Source organism: Chelonoidis abingdonii, chromosome 5 (assembly GCF_003597395.2).
Source record: "Chelonoidis abingdonii isolate Lonesome George chromosome 5, CheloAbing_2.0, whole genome shotgun sequence".
Lineage (NCBI taxonomy): Eukaryota > Metazoa > Chordata > Testudines > Testudinidae > Chelonoidis > Chelonoidis abingdonii.
Genome location: NC_133773.1, coordinates 82,043,256 through 82,069,865, shown reverse-complemented (window position 1 = coordinate 82,069,865; position 26,610 = coordinate 82,043,256). Strand labels below are relative to the sequence as shown.

The 26,610-nt window shown below is 38.0% G+C and overlaps 1 protein-coding gene across 4 annotated transcripts in view; it reads right to left on the bottom strand.

The window, feature by feature from the left end:
• Window positions 1–814: 814 nt before the first annotated feature.
• Window positions 815–26,610, bottom strand: part of TRAPPC11 (trafficking protein particle complex subunit 11) — a 39,195-nt gene continuing 13,399 nt past the window's right edge. For 2 of the 4 annotated variants that reach the window (XM_032769309.2, XM_032769310.2), the window contains exons 11-30: window positions 24,865–24,958; window positions 23,208–23,287; window positions 23,037–23,115; window positions 22,892–22,946; window positions 18,778–18,923; window positions 17,491–17,552; window positions 17,263–17,395; window positions 16,260–16,390; window positions 15,525–15,680; window positions 14,868–15,055; window positions 14,029–14,177; window positions 13,080–13,201; window positions 11,130–11,249; window positions 10,794–10,859; window positions 10,532–10,688; window positions 6,015–6,126; window positions 5,329–5,420; window positions 4,640–4,773; window positions 3,469–3,636; window positions 815–1,830 (exon numbers count right to left, since the gene is read on the bottom strand). In XM_032769309.2, the coding sequence (XP_032625200.1) occupies window positions 1,786–1,830; window positions 3,469–3,636; window positions 4,640–4,773; window positions 5,329–5,420; window positions 6,015–6,126; window positions 10,532–10,688; window positions 10,794–10,859; window positions 11,130–11,249; window positions 13,080–13,201; window positions 14,029–14,177; window positions 14,868–15,055; window positions 15,525–15,680; window positions 16,260–16,390; window positions 17,263–17,395; window positions 17,491–17,552; window positions 18,778–18,923; window positions 22,892–22,946; window positions 23,037–23,115; window positions 23,208–23,287; window positions 24,865–24,958 (2,289 nt within the window). In that variant the 3' untranslated portion in view covers window positions 815–1,785. Of the gene's footprint in view, window positions 1,831–3,468; window positions 3,637–4,639; window positions 4,774–5,328; window positions 5,421–6,014; window positions 6,141–10,531; window positions 10,689–10,793; window positions 10,860–11,129; window positions 11,250–13,079; window positions 13,202–14,028; window positions 14,178–14,867; window positions 15,056–15,524; window positions 15,681–16,259; window positions 16,391–17,262; window positions 17,396–17,490; window positions 17,553–18,777; window positions 18,924–22,891; window positions 22,947–23,036; window positions 23,116–23,207; window positions 23,288–24,864; window positions 24,959–26,610 lie in introns of those variants that run through there. The other 2 variants (XM_032769311.2, XM_032769312.2) reach the window with 2 other exon arrangements.

The window sequence follows — 26,610 nt, the reverse complement described above, 5'->3', positions numbered from 1 at the left end:
TTATATCAGCTCTGAGAAGTGGGTGGTATACAACTTCCTTCAAGAGCCTACTGCCACTCTAAAATCAGCCATCTAGGGCTAGACCCTGAAGTCCTTACAAGTAAAAACTTTTACTGGCTTCACTATAGTTTCTGTCTGACTAATGCAGGAGTTCCCAAACTGTGGTACTCGTACCCCTGAGGGTATGCGAGACATTTTGCGGGGAGGGGTGGTATGTGGGAGAAGTTGTGTATCGGTGACTTTTATTTATTACTTACTTTCTGTATTGCATTTTCATAATAGTCTACTCAGATGAGCTTTACAGCTGTGTGGGAACTTGTTCTCCAAAATACAGTAGTTAATTTACTTCAAGACATAGCAATGAGAACACTGATATACAGAGCATTGACGTATGGAGCCCTCACCTCCAATCATTGTACAGTGCAGGTTCAGTTGCCCAGCAACTGTCAAGCCTAATTGAAGTCAGAACTCTGTCAGGGATCCCCCCAACCCAGTTGTATAGGTCACACTATAACTATATCTGTACATAACAGTGAAATATGGACAGATGGCTAAAGACAGATAGTGTTAAGTAGAACACACGATATCAGTGATGAAAAGGGTAGGGATATGTGGGCAGCTCATAGATCTGGAGGAGGTATGCAATAAGAAACGTTTGGGAACCTCTGCCCTAAACAATGCTGAAGGCAGACATAAAAGCGAATCAAGTCCAGAATCTTATCCACTAAGCCACTGGACCACACTGGACAGTTATCCATTACATACAAATCAATATAGTTGGGAAATGAACACGCTCAGCTCAGTTTCAGAAATATTCAGTTACAATAAGTCATTTAATATAACTTCACTTGGACAATAAATACCATGATTTCCAGAAGATCAAAATTCAGTTGTTTAATTTAACTATTTAGAAAGTTAAACAATAGAAGATTTCACAACACAATTTTTATTTACATGATTTACTGTGAATATTTTAAATACCAGGTTGTGAAGCTACACAAGGATGTACCTCTAAACTGACATACCAAAATACTGTCAAAATGTTTCTTTGTCCTGGAAGCAGTGCATTTTTAACAATTCAAACCATTTCAGGTTAATGTTGGATGGTACAACTGTAATTAATGAAGCTACTTACAAAGACTCCAGATTTTACTGACTAGATACTACTGAGTGTAACGTTTTGAAGTACAGCTCACCTGGTACAAAGAGATACTTTTAAAATTAATGACTCTGCTTAAAGCATTAGGAAGCCACTCAATGCCAACAGATCCATTTGTAGTAGTAAGTCATTTATAGATCTGAGAGTCCAGGCTGCTGCATACTGTTCTACCCTCTGAATATAAATGGCAAAAAAATAAGTTTCTATCAGATACGATCACTTTCAAATGCTGTAAATCCTGATAACAAAAAGTACAGACATTGCACCTCAAACCATCATTAATGAAGAAAGTGGCATTCCTCTTTCTTGGGCAAGTGAACCTGGTTTTCTTCATCTTCATTCTCAAGACATTCCATATAATACTACTTCTTAAAAGCAATTAACTTCAAGAGAAAGAATGTTCATGTTAAACAGAGCACCAACTTATTCCATATATTTATTCATTAGTGAAAGTTTATGAAAAACTAAATGTTTAAACATTAGTTCTGCTGATAGCTGTCATAATTGTAATTCAAAAATAAAAGTTTAATTCATAAAGTTTGATCAAAGCTACGGTTCAAAGAGAAAATTTTATACATTCTGTGCAACATCCCATTTCCTTCTAGTGCATAAGTCCATGTCTGCAGTTATGCAGCTGCAATAGAAGTATCATCAGCTTGTCGACCTTGTGGCTTTAAAGAAAAAGAAGAGTCAGTATAAAGATTATATATAGTTATGAAATTCATCTAGCATCATCATCATAAATGAACAGGATGTTACAATGTCTAATCAGGGCTGTATCTTTCCTAGCTTCAAAGTATTTCTAATGGCAGCACAAAATATTGTAATGTTATCTACATTCAAGTCTTCTAACTCTCCCAACTGCCTCCATAAGCTCTTCAGGGCAGGAGCCATCTCTTTATGGATGTTTGTATAGCACCTAGCATAGGGCCTGACCCTGATTAGACTCTCTGGGTGCTACTGCAATACAAAATGTTTTATTGATAATGATGCTGATGATAAATACATGCATGAAGCCCGAACAGCCCCAGAAGTTTAAAGTGGGGTCCCTTGGGAAAAGGAATATTTTAAGAGGAAAAGATGGATGTGCAAAGGAGCATACAAGAAAGAAAGAATACTGGGATTCTGATGACCCCAAAGAAGAGAAGAAAGGAATTAAAAACCTAGAGAGGTTCTCTTGTAAATGCTCAGATCTCTTTTCTCGGGGGGGGGGGGGGAGGAGGAGGGGCAGAACTTTGTGTTGACCTAACAGCAAGTTTTGATGACTGATCTAGGAGAGACATTGATTGACAATGTGTATAAACAATACATTCCACTCAGCCCTCTTAGCTGCAGTAAAATTGGAGGAATGCAAAGACTGTTTGCAGGGAACAGAGAGAGGATTATAGATGTTCGAACAAGCCTCTCTCAAAAAGACACAAAGGAACACTTTAGGCCTCTCACTCACTGCTTATGCTCCAATAGAAAAGGATTCTGTAAAGGACAGACAGACACAAGGCTAGCTAGCACTGTTTTGGGTAAAAGGCTTTAAAATAAGTGGGAAAGGAGCAGAAAGATTGCATGAAGCCTGTTTGGCCTGATGGGATGAAATGCAATTTTCAATCATAAGGTTTTCATAATATCTAAGTAGCTGCAACATTGTTGAAAAAGTCTAGTATACTAAATTTCACGTGCGCTTAGAACTTCTCTCTCTAATAGTAACAGATTCAGAAATATTCTGGAACCCCACAAAACCCATCACATGATGAACACCCGCACTTCACTTTCTGCAATCAATTCTCACCTGAGTAATATAAATATAAGATGGGGTGGCAGATAATAAATGAAAACTTGGAAATATTGTAACCAAATGCAGTTCCACCAATACTCAAATGCAGACAGAATTTTAACTGATACTTTAAATTAAATGACTATTATCCTTCTAGTCACAAGATATTATCCAAATGTTCAGAAAAATAGATAATATCCTGTGACCAGGAGGATAACAGTAATTCAGTAAAGTAATTCTGGATGGTTTTAAGAGCAAAGTGACTATTGCTCATATAGAGCCCAGTCCAGCATTGTGTAGCGCCTGAGCAGATGGCTGCACCCACACAGAGCCCCAGTGAAGTCCATGGTCTCCATGTACACACTGCATTGTGCCTGTGCGTCTTAAAGCAGACAAGCCTGCTCTCTAGTTAACGGCCCATTCAGTTAATCTGCTAAGAGTAGAGCTGGGGTTGCAGTTCTCAAAAGAAAAATAAATCCCACGTAAATTCTCAAAGAATTCATTCGTTATAAGAGGCCAAAAGCCTCCGTTGGAACCTTACCTTTACAAAAATGTGCGTTGGTATGAATCGTCTGAGCAACTGATTAGTGAAGTTTGGAATCCGCAGCAAGATGATATTAAGAGATGGTAACTGCTGATATCCAGCCATGAGAGGGTAGAAGTTATATAACATGTCCTGCTGTGTGCCAGGAAGGATTCGCAATCGCATCTAAAATCATAAATAATTCCAGGAAAGAAAGCAAACTGTTTACATATATTAAACATTTGCACACTCCAAAGTTAAAAATAATTCTCTTAAATATTCTCTTTAATCAGTTTGACTAAAACACGTTATTCAAAATAATACAACTCTCTTTTCTGCCCAACTGCACACACTGTGATTCATGATCAACATGAATTTCCTTAGCCTATCCAGAAAGACATAACTAGACACTCCTAGGACTGAAAATAAGTCATCTTAAGATTAAAAAAAATAAAATAAAAGCAGCTTTGGAAATACATTTTCCTCCAGATATATTGCTCATTCTTCAGTTCACCATGTCTTAAGGATGAGTATTTACTAAATACCTCTAGGGTAATTTGATCAGACTATAGCAGAGTTGATAGTAAGCTCATAGGCTATCACAAGGTAACAGTGAGAGTCTGCCATTCACTTAGGGTAGCCCATATTTGTTATAGTGTACTGTGTTTCTCTCTGCATCACTTGATTCAAAGTGAGAGAAAAAAAAGATGTAAATTTCCCAAGCCTTGTTTTGGTAGGCAGAAATTTAACTGAGCTGGGAGACAGATTTGTTCTGAATATAGTTACAGATTTATTTGTTTTTAATATTTCTTTTCCCGTTTTACATAAAGTTACATTAAAAACATTTAATTTATATAATCTAAAGCAGCCGTTTTCAACCTGTGGTCCGTGCACTGTGGGGGATCTGCAGACTATATCTAAGGGGTCTGCAAAAGATTATTGTTACCATAGAAAAGTGGTTTCCAAAACTTGGGTCCAAAGACTATGTCTAAGATTTCCCAAAGGGATCCACATCTCCATTAGAATTTTTCTTCCTCTTTTTTTTTTTTTTTTTTTTTTTTTAGGGGTCCACAAATGAAAAAAGGTTGAAAACCACTAATCTAAAGGGTATGTTGAAGTCTATTAGAATAGTTTAACAGTGGTGTGAAAAGTATCATTATGCAGTAGTGACAAAGAGGACAATCTGTACCTGTTTAAGACCAGAAAACATGAAGGCATCGCTTGGCTCCACAGATATTTCCACATCCTGGACTAAACTGGTCTTGTTTTGCAGATGATATCTGACAGGTAAGGATTCTCTTACTCGACCAAATGATGGCAGATCTTTGGAGACAAAGGGAATGAATATAAAGGTTACATAACCTGGTACATAAATAAATGTTTTGGTTTCACATACAAAAACAAAGTCTGACTCAATAAAAGTAGAAAGGTTTGCAAAAGCTGGCACAAAACTCAATATCTATAGTACAGCTGATCAGATGTTTCAGGAACAAATCATGAAAATATGTTATAAGTTTTCAAATATAACAATCAGCTCTAATTAGAAAGCATTGAAAGATACCAGAAATTACTGTTACAAGATTAGTTCTATGTATCACAATATCACTAATCTGCACTAATTGCGGGGGCAAAGAAGTAGTACAAGCATGGGTTAGAATGACTAGAGAACACACAGGTACTGCATGGGCAGGGCTTTTCCCTCCAGCTCTGTTCTTACAGGAGAAATATGGTCATCTCAGGTCTGTGGCAGTAAGGATAAACGTGTGCCTATGGACCAAATTCTGCTCTAAGAGGTATTTATGGGGTTTCACAGCCTTGAGTGAACATTCCATGCATGCAGCCCAAGGCTAAAAATATTAACATGCATGTTAATATTACCTGCATTAACATGGAGTGGGATGCTTTCTACAACCACATATGGTAGAGTGATCACAGTACAAACAACAGGTACACTTTCAACAGCTGAACTCCTATCAAAGAAAACAACACATGTAGACTGCATTTATATTCCTGACTAAGCCAAAAGAATATTGGGATCAAGCAGCAAACTAACAAGCAATATTTACAGCAATCCCAACAGTTCAAAAAGGAGAAAAGCCTTATCTGAATAATATTGTAAAAACATCTTAAAATCTAGATAAGACAGATGTATCTTATAATGACGGCTCTAAAAACAAACCCACATACAGAAACCTGTGATTGAGGTGGAAAAAATATTAGGTTCATTTATTTTTTTAAAACAGTACTTTTTATACAGCTGAAGTGTTCTTTAACTTGTCTTTCTTCCTCCCCCCTCCACATGTGAAGTACTCCTTGGCTTTAGAAAACTTAAGAATTAGTGTAGGAGATCACACAGTTGAAAACTTAATAAATATCACCATTTAGATGCAATTTCAGCAGTATGCACATTTAAAAAAAAATGGTTCCTAATGCTTTCACCCAAGATGATTCCACTGTGACGATTAGTAAGGGAAGAAGAAAAAGCAAAATATATCCTCCCGACTACCCACACCCTAAAAAAAGGTCATGAACTGTTTTAAAAAAACAGACAAGGGAATCCCTACCTCTTCCAGGAGATTACATAACGTCCGGTAGCCACTCCGCCTTGAACATTCGTAACTGATGGACACCGTAAGCAAAAGCACTCACTGGCACTCTCGCCTGTCTGCAAAACAACTATCAGCAATGTTCTGTTTAATTTTAAAATAAGACACACTGAATATTAGCACAGAAACGATCCAGAGCTGAAAAACTAAAGTTAGTAATACATACAGATTATATATAAATTTTAGGAATAACGGTGTTATATATATGCAATATATACACAGTCTGAGGGATCCCCAATTAATTCACAAACTGTACACGAAAACATTAGAGATAATGAGGTGCTCAGTCAGCACAGTAATGGGGCCTGTCATGTGGTCCTTGGGCCCTGTGAGTAGAGCTGGGCCCAGTTCCCCTGCACAGAGCAAGTAAGCCCAATCCAACCAATTAAAAGGGGCTGGGCTACACCTGGACCTATAAACGGCAGGAAATGAGAGGGGTAGGAAAGAATGACGGAGACAGGCTGTGCCTGGAGAAGGGAAGACACAGTGGAGTGGAGGTAACTCTGGTGGTGGGTCGCTGGTGCAAGAGGCCAGGTGCTCTGGGAAGCTCCAGGAAGGGAACAGAGCTAACTATTCTACAAAGTTAGGGTGAGGTAAGCTGCCTTGCATCAACCTAGTTGTGAATGTGTCTACACTTAAATTTGTCTCCCACTGAGGTAAGTGGCCTCTTATGCCGACACAGTAACACAACCTCCCAGAGCAGCACTGCACCAAGGTTAATGTACGGAGGTCAACACAGCACACAGACACCGCATTACCTATGTCAACCCTAACAGTCCTCCAGCAGCTTTCCCACCACGCTCCACGCTGACTGTATTGTCACCATTGTGAACTCTATTGCCCAAGAATCACAGACTTCCAACCCGTCAAAAGGTTTCCCCCTTGGCCTCACAAATATTATGCAGGACACAGCAGGCGGCTATTACCATTGGGATATTTTTCTCACTGAGGTCCAATCTTGTGCATAAACGATGCCAGCGTCCCATCAGTCGTCCAAAAGAACATTCAACTGTCATTCTGCACCTGCTGAGCTGGTAGCTGAATTGTTCCTTGTTGCTGTCAAGGTGGCTGGTGGCGAGCAACAGGTAGGCTTCAGATTACTGCTCGGAATGTTGAAATGCCAATTGTGATCCTGGCATTTCAACATTCCCAACAGTCATCTGTCAGTTGAGAAAATGTTCCTCCTTGCAGTTTTCTGAACAGTCCTGTGTTCTTAAAGATGTGAGCCTCATGTACCTTCCCAGCCCAGCCTAGCCCACATAGATGTTGGTGAAGTGTCTCTGGAGATCCACCAATGCTTGCATTACCATAGAAAAGTAGTCCTTTATATTGATATATTCTGTGGCAAGCTAATTGTGTCAAAATAGGGATATGCATGCCATCTATTGCTCCACTGCAGCTCGTGAACCCAACTGCTGCAAACCTATCCACTATGTTCTTTACATTGCTAAGGATCACAGTCCCATGTAGGAGGCGATTACTGGCCCTGCACACTTGCATGACAGTGGCACCCATGGTGGATTTCCCGACTCCAAATTGCTACTGGTCAGTCTAGAATCAGTCTGGTGTTTCAAGTTTCCACAGTGCAAAATCACCACTTTGTTCTCCACTGTCAGCACAGCTCTTGTTTTCGATCCCTGCACCGGCGGGCTAGGGCAAGCTCAGCCCATAGATCCAGGAATGTTGCCATAAGCATCTGAAAGTTCTGCAGCCATGGCTTGTCATCCCAAACCTGCATAACGATGCAATCTCACTAGTCAGTGCTTGTTTCTGAGGCTCAGAAGTGGCGTTTCATCATCTACAGCTTCTCTGTGAATGCCACCAACAACCTTGAGTTGGTTCTTGCTAAATTCTACAGCAATCTGTTCTACAAGAAATCATTATGTTCCCCACTGATCTGGTTCTTCTTGTAGCTCTGCAAATACTGCAGGATTATGTGCCCTGTGTTTCAATGCTCATGACAACAGTTCTGAGCTGTGCAAGCTCCATGCTTCTGTTGGCGACAGCAAAGAGTGAGGAGGGCCCCATGAGTTTGTCCGATTTTGAAAAAAAAGCATGAAAATTATGGGATACAGATGACAATAAGGATATGGAGACAGTTGCAAACTGGGAATTTGACCCCATGCTCCCAGTCACCCCAGCGCAACTCCTTTCAGCTCCACCATGCATTGAGAAGACTTCCCAAAAGACTGCGTGCTAGACGGTTGCAGGTTGCACACTCGGATACCTATCCATGATGCACCACACTGTGCATTGATACAAGAACACCTGGTGAGTACGCGCACCGCTGACACAACACGCCAAGCATACATACACGCAAGCAACACACTAACTGCAGCAGCTTTATACCAATGTAACTTGCGTCAACATAAGCTTGTAGTACAGACATGGCCTAAGACTGGGAAGCTGCCAGGAGTACCAGAAGTCCCTGGGACGAGTGACCCTGAAGTTTGAAGCAAAGGAGTGAGTAAAAAGACTGTTTGTTTTAAGAAAATAAACCATCTTAAAGGAGACTGGGCATGGCAGTATGTGCTTGTAAGCTGGGGAGGAGCCCTGCCCTGTGACAGGACCACAGAAATAATGATGATTTGACAGGTGATAGAGAACCTTCTGAACAGAACCATGGAATATCTAATATCCACACAGAGCAGACAGAATCTCCAAGTCACATTCAAGAGAGTAAACTGCACAGTACAGCTGATTCAGACTCAGGAGTTCTCTTCTGTTGTAAATTCCCAAAATTTGAAATGTTTTTGTTAGGTTTTAGAACCTAAAGTAGAAATTTTGACATTTGCTGCAGAAAGTAAATTATTTTGAAAATAAATAATCAATCAAATCAGTTTGTTTTGGAAGTTTCTAACCAAAATTAAAAAAAAATTGGCTATTTTATTTTTAAACCGTTTTAAAAAATTTAGTTCAGTTTTATTTTTTAAATTATTAACAGTTGCTGCTATTTAGAGCGCATATTTTATCTTCTTGTTCAAAGACCGACATCATTCAGGGTACTAAAAACTGCAGCTACTTAGAGTATATAATTTTAAAACAAAAATAAAAAGCCACAGGAGCCAGGGCTGCCAAGCTTCCAGGGAAGCTGGCTCCCTGAACTACCTTGGGAGCCAGAGAGCCCAGGAAAGGGAGCCAGACAGGGAGTCCTGGCTGAGCTGTGAACCATGGAAGCCACTGCTCTCCAGCAGCCAGCCAAGTGGGCTGCACAGGGAGCCTGGGAAACTAGTTGGCAGGTGGGCTGGCATGCCAGCCTGGTGTCTGGTGAAAGTTCCACAAGAACGTGCCAGTTCTGTTGAAACACATCAATTCCATGAAATCAACATTTTCCAACAAAAACTGCAGTCCAAGTTTTGACTACTGTACACTCCTCAATTTATCTATCTGTCTCAGAAGGATGGAGAACATTATTGTTTAACTACAAGATATTCTAACTAATAAGGCAGTATTCAATACAGGATGGAGAAACTTCTTGCATGTTCTTCCGAGGCTCGTCAGAATAGATTCACACACTATTTCATGCCTGTGTGTGTCATCCTATGTATGGACTTGTTTAAATTTCATTCTATAGAGGCACAGTATGCACATTTCAAAAGCCATATGTAGTACATGAAAGCCAAAAATTGTCAAATGCTTTTTCTCGTGAATGGCTGATTAAGAGGCTGTGCTCTCTGGTGCTTCACTTGAGATCTGATTTTTAAGATTTTGGCCACTGACCTTTTATTTCCATTTTACTAACATTTAGAGAGGAGAAAGAAGTTTATTGGATTTTTTTGGTAGATATTTTTAGCTCATTTTAAAAACAAGCCTATTTAGTTCATGCCCTATTTGGTGCCTGAGATATTCAACAGAACCAGAGACAGTTCTTCCTCTCTCTTTATAAATAGCTCCTGAACACAAAAAGAGCGTTGGTCACAGTCAATTCATTTAGCTCATGTAACGAGAATGACAGCTGTACAAAACTTGAGGGTGGTTCCATATAGCAATACTCATCTTTGAAGAAACTGCTTTATATTTCCCATATTAATGTTATCTTTCAACAAATAAGATTTTTAGAAGATTAAGAAATTTCCAGCAATTTTAGAGACTCATAAAATTTTAGAATTTATATAGTAGTGAGAATTCAGTCACCACAACCACTTTTAGAAAGCTGTGCTAAGCAAAATGCTACCTAACTCTCACACTGTATTGGTCTCTATTTCAGTTTAGATCTGCCACTGTGTAAATTAGACTTTTCCATGCCTCTCCAGGTCAAATAACTAGGAACAGCTGAATAGGGTACAAACTAAGTTTCACCTTCAATTTTTTTCCCCTTTGTGAGTTCAGCTCAAAGTGCTAACATTACTTCAAATAATTTAGAGACATTCCAAATGAATGTGTCAATAAGGTATTAAAATGTATTTCTTCCCAATTCCCACTCCATTCTCCTCAAAATATCTTATTTAAGAAGCAATAATAATCTAAATTCTCACCATTCTCCACATAAGATTCCAGATGGTCTACTGGTACCATGGAAGCCGAAAGTTGTAGCTGGCTATTTATAATAGTCAGAGCCCAAGGTGAAGCACTCAGAATGTCTGTCATCAGTAAAAAGGGTATGTCTGCAAAGACTCTGTCTAAGTGTTCGAACTACCAAGAGAAGAGAAAGAATGCATCAATATTTTACTGGTCACATTTGGTTTACTCAGATTTTCATGATTCTAAGATATGTCAATCAATTTTCAAAACACATACCTTTGAAGAAACAAATTTAACAGCAACATCAAAGGGAAATACAGTTTCTATAGTTACAGTTTCATCCTGCATGGAGGGGGAAAAGATTGTATTAAATCTCAAATCTAGATATTGACATCAGATTACAGGCAACTGAATTCATCATCACTGGCCCCAGCCCTCTCCAGGGCATCATCTGCTTTGGCCCTCCCCTGCAGGATGGGCAGACTGTGGGCACCATTGAAATTAGGCTCGTTCTTAAAATCACACACAAGTAATCCAAATCCCTTAATCATTTCATATATGAACTAACATGATGAAGAGTCATTCCAAACTGCTGAACTCAACAGATCATACCCTGTGACACTTGCAGATTATCTCTTTGTCCTCAACAGTAGTACTGATTAAATAGGAAACATAGACCAGAAACATCCTGGTACCAACTGTTCCACAACGAATATATACTGCTTTTTCCAGCTGTAAAATATAAAGATAAAATTAGTTAAATAGTACTCAAAATGCAACCAGCAAGTCCAGAGCTGCCCTTTCACTCATTTAGTGTACCTCAGTTAACACAGACTAGGGGAACCATAATGGACAACAATTGCTTGTCTTCAGCACTGGCTACTGGCAGCATAAAGTGTGACACCAATACAAGAATAGCACAACTCCGGCCATTCCACTAGATGTTCTCCTGCTATTTACATTAGTAGGCTGGAGCCATTACTAGGTGTCATTTGCTGTAACAATGTTTAGCACATCTGGCATATAAATATCTTGCAGTGCCAGCTACAAAAGTGCCATGCAAATGTCTGTTCTCACTTTCTAGAGACATTGTAAGTAATAAGCCAGCAGCATTATCTCCTGCAAATGTCAACAAACTTGTTTGTCTGTGTGATTGGCTGAACAAGAAGTAGGACTGAGTGAACTTGTAGGCTCTGAAGTTTTACATTGTTTTGTTTTTGAGTGCAGTTATGTAACAAAAAAATTCTACATTTGTAAGTTGCACTTTCACAACAAAGAGATTGCACTATAGTACTTGTATGAGGTGAACTGGCTGAACAAAAAGCAGGACTGAGTGGACTTGCAGGCTCTTCAAATTTTCATTGTTTTATTTTTTAATGCAGTTTTTTGGTACATAATTCTATATTTGTAAGTTCAACTTTCATGGATAAAGAGATTGCACTACAGTACTTGTATTAGGTGAATTGAAAAATACTATTTCTTTTTTTTATTTTAATAGTGCAAATACTTGTAATCAAAAATAAATAAAAAGTGGGCACTGTACACTTTGTATTCTGTGTTGTAACTGAAATCAATATATTTGAAAATGTCAAAAACATCCAAAAATATTTAAATAAATGACATGCTATTTGTTTAATTGCTCAATTAAATGCAATTAATTTTTTTTTAACTGCTTGACAGTCCTAGTTCGAACCACACGAGTTTTACAGTATTGTTCTGAGGAGAAGATGTAGGAAGACAATTACTCTTTGTAGCAGACGTTAACTGCTGTCCATTTCATCAACCCAATCCTTCTCCCTTCCTACCATCACTACCATAAAAAAAATTAAAAAATAAAAAGCTAGTATGTGTCACTCAACTCTGCATCCTTATAAGATTTAGCACTCAGGCTGTTAAATTATTAGTACAGCCTACAAAGCTTCCAGTGTGCACTTACAGAAGATAGTGTGATTCTTTAATATTTGCCATCTCCTAAATGATATGTAGCACAAAGTCAACCCACAACCAGAAGAACTAGTGCATCCTGAATTCATTCTCCTCTTTCAAAGTGGTTAATGAAAATTGAGCATTTCTTTTATCTCTTTAGCTTTATATCACAATATGAAATCCCTTTAATGTCCACTCTGTGCCAACCACCTTGACAATTCTGTGAGACTCTTCAGCATGCTCAGGTACTTAAACTTAACAGTAAGGCAGTAATAAAAAAAATCTTCTCTCTGTCAAATACACAGTTGAGATAACTTTGTGTTAAAGGATTCACAGTCCAGATCAGCCTCCTTGGATTATATTAATGAGATCTCTTCAGAGTATCACACACAGCCCTCAACTCCATTCCATCGAACTAGCCCATAGAACTAAAATGTAAGGAAGTCAAAGGCTCATCCCTTGAATAAAACAACTGCTGCATTAGATAGAAGCCCAGATACTAGGCATCATCACATGTGAAATTAAATTGTGGTCCTTCTGATATCTGTATGAAAGTATTTTTACTAGCCAATGTTCATTTTCAGTTTAGCTAGTAAACATTTTCCTAGCTGGAGTGGGGGCAGTAATTAAATTCACCTTTTCTCCTGGCTGTAGATCTCCTACAGGGATATCAGGAAGTAATGCAGGATAAGAATCATCACAGATTTCTGTTCCATTAAGGGACACATGAGTTTTCTGAGTCAGATTGGCATCTTGCCCTAGAATACAAATATACTGTTTTTATACCCACATAATTATCCTGTTAATTTATCACTGTGGCAAGCAGGCACTATTTATGCATATTAAAGTATGCATCACAAAAAAAAAAAAAAAAACAATCACCACTGCTACCAGACATATGCCTCAACCAAATGAGCAACAGCAAGACACAAAACTACAACATGAATGCATCACAGAAGAATTTTTTTTTTTTTTTGTGTACACAGATTGATGGCCTTTCAGCAACCTATGTCAATTGGTGAACAGCATGTAACTATGTGAAGCTACCTAGAATGTAACTTTTACCCTGTCCCATAATTTCAAATGGGACAAGATTGGTCCCATGTTGTCCAACAGAAAAATACAAGTGTATTTGAAACATTACTTTTAAATCTAATTCTGTAACTGAAACTTGCTAGCAGCTCAGCTAAAAAAAAAAAACAAAAAAACCCACACACACAAAAAAACCCCTACCATCTGTTTGTTGTCAAAAGTAACTTTACAGTATTGTTAGATCACGAGAAAATTAGTTTAAATCCCTCCTTAAAACCTGACTTTTTTTGATGTCCACAAAACACTAGTGTCTAGTATTGGTTAAGCTGGCAATACCTGCGAATGAGACCTTTGTTACCACTCATTTGTTCATACACCTCTGTCTCCACTATTGTCCTGTCCACCTCTTAACCCCCATCCTGTTTAGCTGTTAATTGACCTCTCATGATTTGCGTAAATCCTAGATTTAGACTGTGCGCTCTCTGTGTTAACTCTTTGTACAATCACTAGGACAACAGGACCCTTAAGATGCTATCACGACAGAAATAAATACCTGGTTTTAAACCTGCCGTGAGCTTCACATCTTTGGCAACTGTCTCCTCATGTGACTGGACTGTCACAATCAAATAATACATTTCATTAGTCAGGGCAGGAGGTTCATGTTGGAGTTGAACAGAAATATTTGGCACTCTAGAAATGATCCTTTAATGAAAAAAGGAAAAAAAACTGGTTAGTTACTCCACACCTTCTTGGATGGCTCAATTTTTAGTCCATTTTAGTTAGGATTAAAGTTGCCTATTGCTCAAATGAGAGCTCCAGGGGGAGATATATCCTGTTTCGCTAGTCTCTGAAATGCCTGAAAATCAGTGGCACGGAACACTGGCACAGATCCTATTAAAGACTTGGGAGCTCACATTTCTGTAACCAGAGATACAGAATCCCACATTAAACAGCAAATGTTGTGAAGTGAGGATTTAATTCTTCTGAAAATGTCCAGTTAGTAAATAGATTAAAAGTTATTTCCTTGTATAGTATTTTCAGGCCTCTGTGTATTTATATACTGCTGTAAATAACTCTTCCTTGTTTGTTTTACCTGGAAAAACAATTGGACAGGATGAATAAAAGGGGGCTAAAGCCTGTTTTGTCTATCTTTGAGCCATGACAAATGAGATACTGAGATCAACCTCTTCCGTAAACTCTAGCTCTGTTCTTATAAAAAGAGGATTACTGACTAGGGGGTGGGCAGTAGGTAGTCGGAAAATAAATCCTTAAGAGCTACTTATTTTTTGTTCAAAAATGCACATTTTAGTTTTTATTTATTTTACAAAGATCCAATACATATGGGAGATATTTTTGATATTCACCATTACGCATTTTAAAACTTTTACTTACATAGTGTTTGCCTGAATAGTCAGGCTGTCCCAATGAACCTCATTATCTGGAAGTTTAGGTTGCCGTTTGAAGGAGCGAGCTGCCTGCAACGCTTCTTGAGATGAAGCAGCATCTCCTCCTCCTCCACGCCAATTCAGAATCACGCATCTGCCAGTTTCGGTGCCCAGGATTAAATCCACAGATGTGATCTGAAACATGTTTATTCAAATACCACTTTTTTCTCTCCTCCTCCAGTCATTCTGCAGTACACACACACACACACACACACACACACACACTTTAGATACAACATACATACCCCTAAAACTGCTTGCAGCACAGGAGATTAAAATCTCAACACACTGGCTCTACAGTCCAGGCAGTTTCACTTAAGCAACTGTGGCAGTATGGGGATGCATGTGTGCAGACATATTTCTGTGTGCGCGCACACACACACACACACATTCCTTTAATAAGAAGCTCTGGATATTTTTCACTCCCTCTTGTCCCTTTTTCTACTCAGTTTTTTGAGGTGGGTGCCAATCTTGTAATGCTATTTACAAAACAAATTATATTTAAACGTACACAATATGGTGACATTACTAACTAGTAAAGAACTGCAGTCAACGTTGCAATTTTGAGCTTGACGAGCCAAACCTGTGAATCTAGATAACTAACCTCAATCTTCTTTCCCACATCTTCACTTTTTGCAACAAATTTGAAAGTGAACTTTCTTGTTTTACCCGGGACTAGGCACACTGGTCCCTGGGATGAATATTCCAGAATGTCACTTTTCTGATATGCTTCTTCTACCACACAGTACTGATTGTATTCCTATAGCAAGTGAGAAAAAGTAAGTTATCCTATTGCTGAGAATATATTATCGATATAATGAATGTTGACAATCTGTGTTACTGGACTAAAGCTGAAATCCTGTTAGAGTTCTCTGCTTGTCATACCAGTGAACAATTAGTGTTATGGATCATAAACCTAATGTATTTAGGCAACTGATAGATAAAAAGTTTCCTTTAACAAGTAGTCTCAATAGTACTGAATAATTGCACTTTGCAGTAATTAAAGTGCAATTATCCTAGTTAATGTAACACATAGAAAGTCTTATTTGTAATTCTAGATGATTTTAAATAGGTTTAATTTCAAAAGTGTTTTATTAGTACTACAAGGAGACAAAAAGCTGTATTGTCGTCTCTACTAAATCAGTGATGGTTTTATTAAAGCAGTATAGTCCTCAGTAGAAGAGTGACAGAGAAGAAAACACTAACAGAAAAATAAAGGTAAAAGTGTCCCTTTTTCAATAAACTGGAAAAGTATAATGAAGATGCAAGGTTATAATAAAACCCATTATGAGAAATTAACCTTCCCCAACAGATGATCACACATATAAAACATAGTTACCTGGTTACTGAAGCCGACACATAGTTTAGAAAACCTGATTGGATGAGGACAATCAGCTTTCAAGTAAATATCGAACTCAACAGGAACATCAACGTGAAAACTTGGAGCAAGAAACTTTGCTTTGCATTGCACTAGAATTTAAAACAAAAAGGTCTTTGTTAAGTTGTTAAGACTGTGAAGCTGGAAAACTGAACTCCACCATAAACTCCTACTTCCTGGGTATACCTTGTACATGACACATTTACACAGATATCAGAGGGGTAGCCGTGTTAGTCTGGATCTGTTAAAGCAGCAAATAGTCTTGTGGCACCTTATAGACTAACAGACGTTTTGGAGCATGAGCTTTCGTGGGTGAATACCCACTTCGTCAGATGCATCTACACAGAACAATCTTTTAGTTCCACCTATTCATAAATATACCAAGGTTAAAATACTGCCCTCCTACATGAAGCTAGGTAATACTGGGGACCTACACAGGGCTTTGGGAGACACAAGGGGACAGAAGTTCAGCAGAACATTTTCACTGCAATTATGCAGCTGCTAATGCCTCCCCTATATTCCCTTGTATTTGTGGGTTTAAGCTAGTACGTATCCTTGTTTCCGTCCCTGGGGAGTTCTGTTTCAGAGCTACAGCATCCTCTCTCAGCAGAACTTTCTCTTTCTTCCATTGTATGTTAGGCCTTCAGTGGGCCAGTTGCAGCTCAGAGGATTCTTCTTAAGACAGGGCTCTCAAACTGTTTTTGTACCAACTACATCCACATCACATCTGGAAGAAGGAGAACGGGAAAAAATGTAATTTCAATTTTCTCACCATCCTCCTACCCCAGTGATGTAGATAAAGAAGAAATGGATTTGTTGCCACAAGCTCTAAATGCTGGCAGTTAGAACATGTTTTGCATATTTATTCCTCCTCAGTGGCATTTACAGCAAATGAGTGCAATTTACAAACATCAAAGTATAATTTATCGGGACATAACTATATTTTAAAAGGTTTGCGACTTACCAAACGGTACAAAATCTTGAACTTCTATTGTAAAAATATTGCTGCCTGCTAGGGAAATGCGGTCAGTCCACAGCTTCTGTGAAGCTTTCACAGCAGAAGCATCACAATCAGGTTCTGGATCTGGGCTTTCATTCTATACCCAGATAGAAGGTTATAAAATAAAGATTTAATCCGATATTGAAAAATCTTTTGAACACATTTCAAGCAAGCTAAATTCTACTTGCTTACCATAAGAACTTTAATCAGGTTTTTTTCTATCCGAGACTTCTGGTCCTCTTTTAAAGTGGATGCTAATTAACAGAATTAAGGAAAGCAAACTACAAAACCAGGAGAATCCCAATCTTTCATCGTTATTAAGAGAAAGTTAGTCCCCGAACTAAGACACCGAAAGCATTCATCTTCAGAAATCTACCACTTCCATGCAACACTTTCCATGAAAACTTTGGTATTTCCAAATACAAATTCCATTACTTAATATTTTCTATCCATTTTGTCTTTCCTCTTATTCTTACCTCAGCCAATAGGAAGACACTCAATTGTGGCAAAATAAACTTCAGTTTCCAAACTCTGGTACGTGAAGTATTTTATAGCTTACAAGGAGGAAAAATTCCAAAGAGAATAATGTAATGTCTATGAAGGGAGCAATTTCCTCTCCCAAGTATTGCCAATGGTCTCATGTAGTTTCTGCTTATAAGTACAAGCAGAATGCTTTGTAGTAGTGGAAGCAACAGGCTTTGATAAGACTGAAAATGGCAGCTGAGAAGAGATATAAAACAAGTGTATTGACAGCAGAAGGACATTGTCCCTTGAAGCACAGGATAAGATAGGGTAACAGTTAATGAGATCAAGTTAATATGAATCCAAGAGACTAAAACTACACAACAAGTTTGGATTATTCCAGTGTAGCCACCATGAAGTAGTTGGCTAGGAGTTAAAAAGTAACATTTATATATTTGGTCATCGATAGCTTTTATTTAAATATTAAAGCTCTCACTTACCCCTCCTGGAGGAGGTTGTGGTGGCTTGTTTGTGTGTGGTCGGAGTGAGCCAAGTAAGTAGTCTTAGCTAGGCTATCACAAAGGGAATAAGCCTCTCTCTATGGTTATGTTTTACTAAGTTTATTTTCAACTGGTTAACATCTTTGTGATATTGTATTCAATACACTATTCTAGTTATGCAGTTTTTGGCCTCATTTTAAGAATATTATATGCATTACATCTTCTCTAACCCCAATTCACTCTTAAAACTTTACAGTGTGCTCCAGTTCACTCCTAAACTTGACAGTGCCTTAAACTGAAGAGCAAGATGTTCAAGTTCTATGTTAGAAATAAGGGACCAAATTCAGCTGTGGCATAAGATGGTTCAACTCCAAAGTCGATGGAATTGCACCCCTTACACTGGCATGCATTTGATCTAATGTAAGGTATGTGATTGGCACAATGATTTGTGCCAAGGTTGAAGACTCAAATTACTATAATAACTAGTAGGCATGAGATACGCTTCTTTAAAGGATACCTCTACCCAACAGCTCTAGAGAGTAAGTAATGTAATCTTTTAAGTGTGCCATGAGGTAAGAACATTTGAGAGCTGTGGTCAATATGGAAGTAAGGAGAGTCCACCATCCTTCACTACGGTATTCACACATGACATAATCCAATAGCCTGGAAGGGGAAAAAAAGTGGAACAAGTGTATAATTAAGTAAAGTTATGGGTTATGTACGTGATATCCTTATATTGTGAACAATACCAAAGCCAACTCAAACCCACCTTCTTCTCCAAAACTCCCCCCGCCCGAAAAAGCTTAATCAATTACAGATTTACCAATAGAGACTCAGACAAAGCTCCCCCCCACCCCCTTTTTTTTTTATTATTATTATTTATAGCTGATCAAGAATCTTCTGTAAAATAAATGCATCATCTCCATTGGACAGTGGGCACTATTTTAAAAAAAGGATGTTCATTTCACTGTATTTATCTTTGTATAGACACAAAATGATAAATGTTATGTTAAATGTAATACCTGCAGTTAGTATTGTTTTGGTTTTCTAAATGGCACTTCCTGCACAAACTTAAACCAACAGAGAAATATGTACGTGTCTTGCTAGAATGAAGCACACACTTCGAACAAGAGATACTCCAATCTCAGTTATCAGGAAGGAAACCAACCAACAGTAAAAGTTCTCAGATTGCCTTCCTTAACATTCAGTACAGAATTAAAAACAGCAGCTGGAAAGAAATTAATCGTACCAATATAACTTGTAAAAAAAACTTTCTTGTGTAGACAAGGTCTTCCAGAAAATTGTTTCCAGCCAAGCAGCAGCAGCAACAAAGATAGGACAAACTCACTCCCACCCAACCCACTCTCTCGGAAGATCACATTCTGTTGTACTGACAACTTTAACTGGGAGTATTAAAAGGTTTAACATTAAGTAGCACAAGCATTAATACCTCGCACTTAGAAACAAAATTAAGAAGCCGAATGCACAACACTGATTTCATGCAAGATTAAAAGTTAAGTTTATAACTTTAGTACACCCAGAACTTCTAAACTTCCAACAGCTTTTGCGTTTCCTGGAATTTAAATTATTACCTGTGTAACCTTAAACGTTGCATTAACAGGTTTTATTTTTAATAAATACAAAACTGCATATTTTACTTTTTAATATTAAATAGTAGGGCTGTTGATTAATTGCAGTTAACTCTCATGATTAACCTCAAAAAAATTAATCACGAATCGCACTGTTAAACATTATACCAATTGAAATTTATTAAATATTTTAGATGTTTCTATATTTTCAAATATATTGATTTCTATTACAACACAGAATACAAAGTGTACAGTACTCACTTTATTTTTATTACAAATATTTGCACTGTAAAAACAACAGTATTTTTCAATTCACCTCATACAAGTACTGTAGTGCACTTACAAATGTAGATTTTTTGTTACATAACTGCACTCAAAAACAAAACAATGTAAAACTTCAGAGCCTACTTCTTGTTCAGAGCCTAATTCTTGTTCAGCCAATCACTAAGAAAAACAAGTTTGTTTACATTTACATGAGACCATGCTGCTCGCTTATTATTTACAATGTCACTAGAAAGTGAGAACACGCATTTGTATGGCACTTTTGTAGCCAGCATTGTAAGGTATTTACATGCCGGATGTGCTAAACTTTCATATGCTCCTTCATGCTTCCACCACCATTCCAGAGCACATGCTTCCATGCTGATGACACTCGCTTAAAAAAAGTCTTAAAAGAGCAACACTCAGATGCTGAAACTAAGGGTACGTCTACACTGCACGATTATTTCGAATTAGCTTAAACCGATATTACAAAACAGATCTAATAAAATCGGTTTAGCGCATCCACAGTGGGATCACGAAATCGATTGTTTGCGTCCATGGTCCAAAGCCACCATCGATTTCAGGAGCGGTGCACTGTGGGTAGCTGTTCCTCAGCTATCCCATAGTTCCCACTTCCGGGTTGAGAGCACAGTGCCTGATGGGGCAGAAAACATTGCCCCGGGTGGTGCTGGGAGCAGCCCACCCCTCCTTTGTGAAGGCACAGACAACCTTTGCGCCTTTTGTTCCCTCTGTGAGTGCATCTGAGTTCAAACGCCATAGCACGCCAGATCAGGACCTCTGAGAATTCAAAACGGTATGTCCCGACCTGGTTCAAACTCACCTCACGTACACTCTGCCAGCAGCATTCATACAGCCAGAGGGGTGACATTTACAGTACCTCAAGGAATATTATTTTACTTCTCTTTCACGGCTGGGGAGGGGGGGAAGAAGACTACGCAGCTTGTTCCGTGAACGCACGCAAGACACCGTGTATTAAGCTACAGACATTGGGCGCATCAAGCCCAAGAAATGCAAAATAGTTTTCAGAGACTGGCTGTGGAGACTGGTAGCTGTAAGTCCTGAAAAATTACCCCCTCCCTCACCTCCCCCATTAGATTCCGTGTTGAGTCTCTGGCTTCCCGTTATGGTTGTCACGCAGGCGCTGTGTATCCTGGAGTTTATTTCAAACGCTTTGGCATTCCTGTTCTTTAACGGAGGCTCTGATAAAACAAGATTTGTCTCACCATACAGCGACAGATCTAGTATCTCCCGTAAGGTTTCATGCAGGAGCTACTTTTCATTTGAACTGCACACGCCACCAGTGCTGATCAAGAGCTGGACAATGAAAGCAGGAAATGTACATTCTAAAAGTCTCGGGGCTTTTCCTGTTTTACCGGCACTCTGCATCCGAGTTCGGATTGCGGACCAGAGCGTCCCAGTGGTGCACTGGTGGGATACCGCTAGGAGGCCAAATATGTCGATTTCTGTCCACATGAACCCTAATCCGAGTTTATCAACTTTCGAATTTAGCGCTACTCCTCTCGTCTGGGAGGAGTTCCGAAATCGATTTAAGGAGCGCGTTTAAATCGATATTAATGACGTCGTGTGAACGTGTACAGCGTTAAATCGTATATCGGCCATGAAACCGATTTAAAAGTTGGCAGTGTAGACCTGGCCTAAGAATCTGACCCACCAAAAGAAAAGTCAACCTTCTGCTGGTGGGATTTGACTCAGATGAAGGAATGAACACGTGTTAGTCTGCTTCTGCTTTGGATCGTAGCAAAGCAGGAACCCGCCATCAAAAGCATGGAGCATGTCCTCTGGAATGGTGGTTGAAGCATAGGGTATAACAAAGTTCTTCAGCCGCATACGGCACTGAAGATATCAGTGCCATGCAAACGCTTGTTTTCACTTTCAGGTGACATTGTAAAGAAAAAGCAGGCAGCATTATCTCCTGCAAATTGTAACCAAACTTGTTTGAGCAATTGGCTGAAGTAGGAGTGACTGGACTTCTAGGGTCTAAAGTTTTAGATTTTATTTTTGAACGCAGGTTTTTTTGTACATAACTCTACATTTGTAAGTTGATAAAGAGATTGCACAATAATACTTGTATTAGGTGAACTGAAGGATATTATTTCTTTTGTTTTTTACAGCGCAAATATTTGTAATCAAAAATAATAAAGTGAGCACTGCATACTTTGTATTCTGCATTGTAACTGAAAATATTTGAAAAAGTAGAAAACATCCAAAAATATTTAAATAAATGGTCTATTATTGTTTAAATAGTGCGATTAATTTTTTTAATCGCTTGACAGCCCTATTAAATAGCTATAACTACCTTCCCTAATTATTTAAGTAAGTATAGACAAAACATTCTGAAAAATTTTCTTTTAAGCTTTAGATTTAACTATTTTTTTTCTTATGTCTTGAATGCTAAAGAATCTGAAAGGAGTATGAGTAATTAAATTCGCTTTGCAACTATCACACAGTATATTCCAAATTTTAGGCTGCTCTCTTTGTCCCACTGGGTAATCTTTTATTTGTGGACCATTGGCTGAGAATTACTCTCTCTTTCAGGGGTAACTTCTGAAGTAGACCATACAATGGGTAAGTAAGCGGGAATTAGTAATCTCAAATTCACTCCCAGAACTCCATGGGCATCACATCAAGGTAACTGAAGTCTCTTAAATGAATTTCCAACACCATCTCACAACTGATAAGGTCTATGTTCCAGATGAGAAAAATAATGCACTAACGGAATCATTCATAAATAACACTTACTTCAGAGCTTTGGTGTAATCTTTAGCATAATAATATTCTTCGCCCATCTGAACCACTGAAAAGAACAAAGAGTCATGTCTACAATGCAATACTTAAAATATAGTTGCAAAGATTTTCAAAGATTTGTTCGGTAATTGATACTTACTTAAGTGACTCTTCATCCTTGGACATTTGTATTTCTTGAACTGTGCTACAGCATTACTCAGCAACGTGATTATTAGCTCCTAACGGACAAATTAGCAGCAGTGATATAGCAATATTTATACTTCAAAAAAGTGTTAGAAAAATACAGAAATTACTTCTAAGGTAAACTTACAGAGTGAGGAACATTTTTCTCTTTTAGTTGCAGGGCTAGAATTCCCACCTTCTCTTTTTCTGGATCAGAAAGATCAAAGCCTGCAAATGATAATGAAAAGTCCATTGAATTGTCCAGTCCCAAAAGGAATTACTGTTTTTTCACAACAAGATAAGTGTACATAAAGCAAGTTCTAACTCAGGCATATTTAGATTCTTCACATTGTCATCTCTTAGGAGAAAAGAATGTTTATGTTTGGAGAACTCTGCTGCATTCTCTGTTCTATAAAGATAATTTTGGAACAAATGTTCTTTCAAACCAGCACTTTATTAATAATTTAAAAGTGAACTTAAATGTTTTAAAAAACAGACTTTTCAAAAGATGCCTAGATCATTGGCTAGAATACTAAAATTTTACAAATATATAAGACAAACTATTTGCTGGCTTCTAAGTAATGACTTCACAATTGTGTTTCTCTACCAATAGTTGACAACATCTACACTTAAAGCAAGGTAAGGAATGCTGCTCCCTTTTTTATTTTATGCATTTATGAGGCTGTCAACTGTTGCAGGAAGACAGAACCCTGAATGCACATTTTAGTAGGAAACAAAGTTTTATTCACTTTAAACTCCACTGATATTTATAATTTTGATTCAAGACTCAATATTTTAAATCACACAGTTAACCACCCAATTATATTCTCAAAATGATATCACTGTATTATGACTGATAACACCAGAAGGAGTCTGTTTTAAGGACATCAAAAGTTGCTATGCCTGAAGGTGCATCCAGGTGATCAATGAGAGAAAAATGTTGAATTCGACAGTGTGAGCAGTTCAAGGTGCATAAAGTAAATGTTCCACGGATGGTGAAAATATAATATATAGGCTTCCCAACTTTACAGCTAGTGATTCAGCTTTTCCCTTTAAATCTATTTTGATACCTGAAAAGGTGTTGCTGGAAGTGGCAGTTCTTGTCTGCCACAGTGAGGTGCTATTACAATAGGATGAGTTTGCAGGCCTGGTTTGTTTAACTTAAGGCCTCCTTATGACACTCTGGCCCCTCTGTCTTTCTTGTGTCTCTCTGCCCCCAGTTTTTGGTTCTTACTCTCTTGTCTATCTTCTTACTGATTCTTACTTTTAGTCCAAGAGCATTTCTGTGGATATTGTATGGGGACTTCACTCTCTCACATCTAGCTAGGACCATTATACTTGCCACGGTTTTAGAAAAGACATTAACAACAAAACAAAAAAAAACAAGAACAAATAACATGAACACACATGCATAACCACAACCAGGAGAATAAAATGATCCGTAGAACTATCACTATTTTGCGTGCCACTTATTTTATATTACACCAGTAACTAGTTTAAATACCTCTCTAGTTAGGTAAAAGATATATTCATCTACACAGGCGAAAACTTACAGAAATAAGATTCTAGATGTACACTTTCCTGAATTACAGTTCAGATTTACACTGCCAAGTAAAAGGACTAATTAAGGACTTAGTCCTGTAATTGGTTCTGCAGGGCAGACCACTGCAACTATTCAGTCTCACTGAAGTCAGGTGGCTGTAAAGAGGTGCAGGGAATCTGCCAATCCAGAGCTAATTACAGGATCAGGACCTCAATCCCTTTGTCTGACCACTGTAGGAATTAAAAACAGAAAAATTATTTACTTAGTATTCCCTGACGCCATGATCTCTGTCCATAAAAGTCAAGCACTCCAGTTTGAGTTTCCAGCGGATCCGGATTGGGATAGCTGACAGAAGACTGTAAATTCAGCAAATATAGCCTTTTAAAAGGGTTCATATTTCAAAGATAACAGTGTTGAAGTAAATAAGCAAAAACATACACATTTAAAGAGTAAAAAGAGGAATATCAAGTTCTTAATGTATTTAACTTTTTCAACCATTTGTGTAAATTACTACTTACTAGGAAACCAGATAAGCAATTGAAAAAGTGTAATACTGGCATATATAATTGAAATGGTCATAGGAATTTTTAAAGTAAGGGGTAGGGGAAAGCTGACAGGTACGGAGTAGCACATAGTTTGAATAGAGACATCCCTCTGGGAGGATTTATTAAAGGGCTTTCTCTATATCCTAGCAACAGAAGATGATAGAAGTTGATAAAGTATAAGTAGAAACTAAAGAGAAACAGTCAAATGAAAAAAGGCTTTCAGAGGGGTAGCTGTGTTAGTCTGTAGCAGCAAAAACAACGAAAGCTTATGCCCAAATAAATTTGTTAGTCTCTAAGATGCCACAAGGACTCCTTGCTGTTTTTTCAAATGAAAAAGTCCCAGTCAATTACACATCACGTGAAGGCAGACATTTATTTAAGTGGTTGTATTCAAATGCTAGAAGGCTAAATACTATGATGTGTGAACTTGACAGCCTGGTATTAAATGAGGATACTGATATAGTAGGCATCACAGAAACTTGGTACAACAATGATAATCAATAGACTATGGTAATACCACAGTGCAAAATATATAGAAATGACAGAGTAGATCACGCTGGTGGGGGAACGGCACTATATATGAAAAGTAAGTATAGAGTCAAATATAGTAAAAATCTTAAATGTCAAACTATCACAGAATCTCTCTGGATAGAAATTCCATGCTTGAATAATAATGAGTGTAGCAGTAGGAATATATTACCAACCACAGCGAAGTGCTCAGAGACAGGCTACAAAAACGGAGAAAAACCAATAATAATGGAGGATTTCAACTACCCCCATAATAACTGGCTACATGTCACCTCAGGATGGGATGCAGAGATAAAATTTCTAGACACGATTAATGACTGCTTCTTGGAGCAGCTAGTTCTGGAGCCCACAAGGAGAGAGGCAATTCTTGATTTAGTCCTAAGTCGCGCACAGGATCTGGACAAAGAGGTGAATATAGCTGAAGCATTAAGTAATAGGAACCATAATGTAATTAAATTTAATATCCTTGTAGAGAGAAAAATACCAGAGAAACTCCTTTTTAAATGCTACTGTAGTGGGAATGACACAGAAATGAGAAAGCTAGTTAAACAGAAATGAAAAGGAACAGTCACAAGAGTGAAATGAAATGCCTGCAAGCAGCATATAAACTATTTAAAACATCATAATAGAGGCTCAAACTAAATGTATATTCCAAATTAAAAAAACAACAGTAATGATCAAAACCAAGAAAATGCCATTTTGGCTAATCGGAGTGAAAGAGATGGTTAGAGGCAAAAAGGCATCTTTATAAACAGGAAGTCAAATCCCACTGAGAAAAACAGAAGCAAACTCTCGCAAGGCAACCATACAAGTATAATTAGGTGGGCCACAACAAAGAATTTGAAGAGCAACAAGACAAAAACTAACAACAATTTTTTTTTCAGTACATCAAAAGCAGGAAAGCTTCCAAATAATCAGTGGACAAATCAAATGCT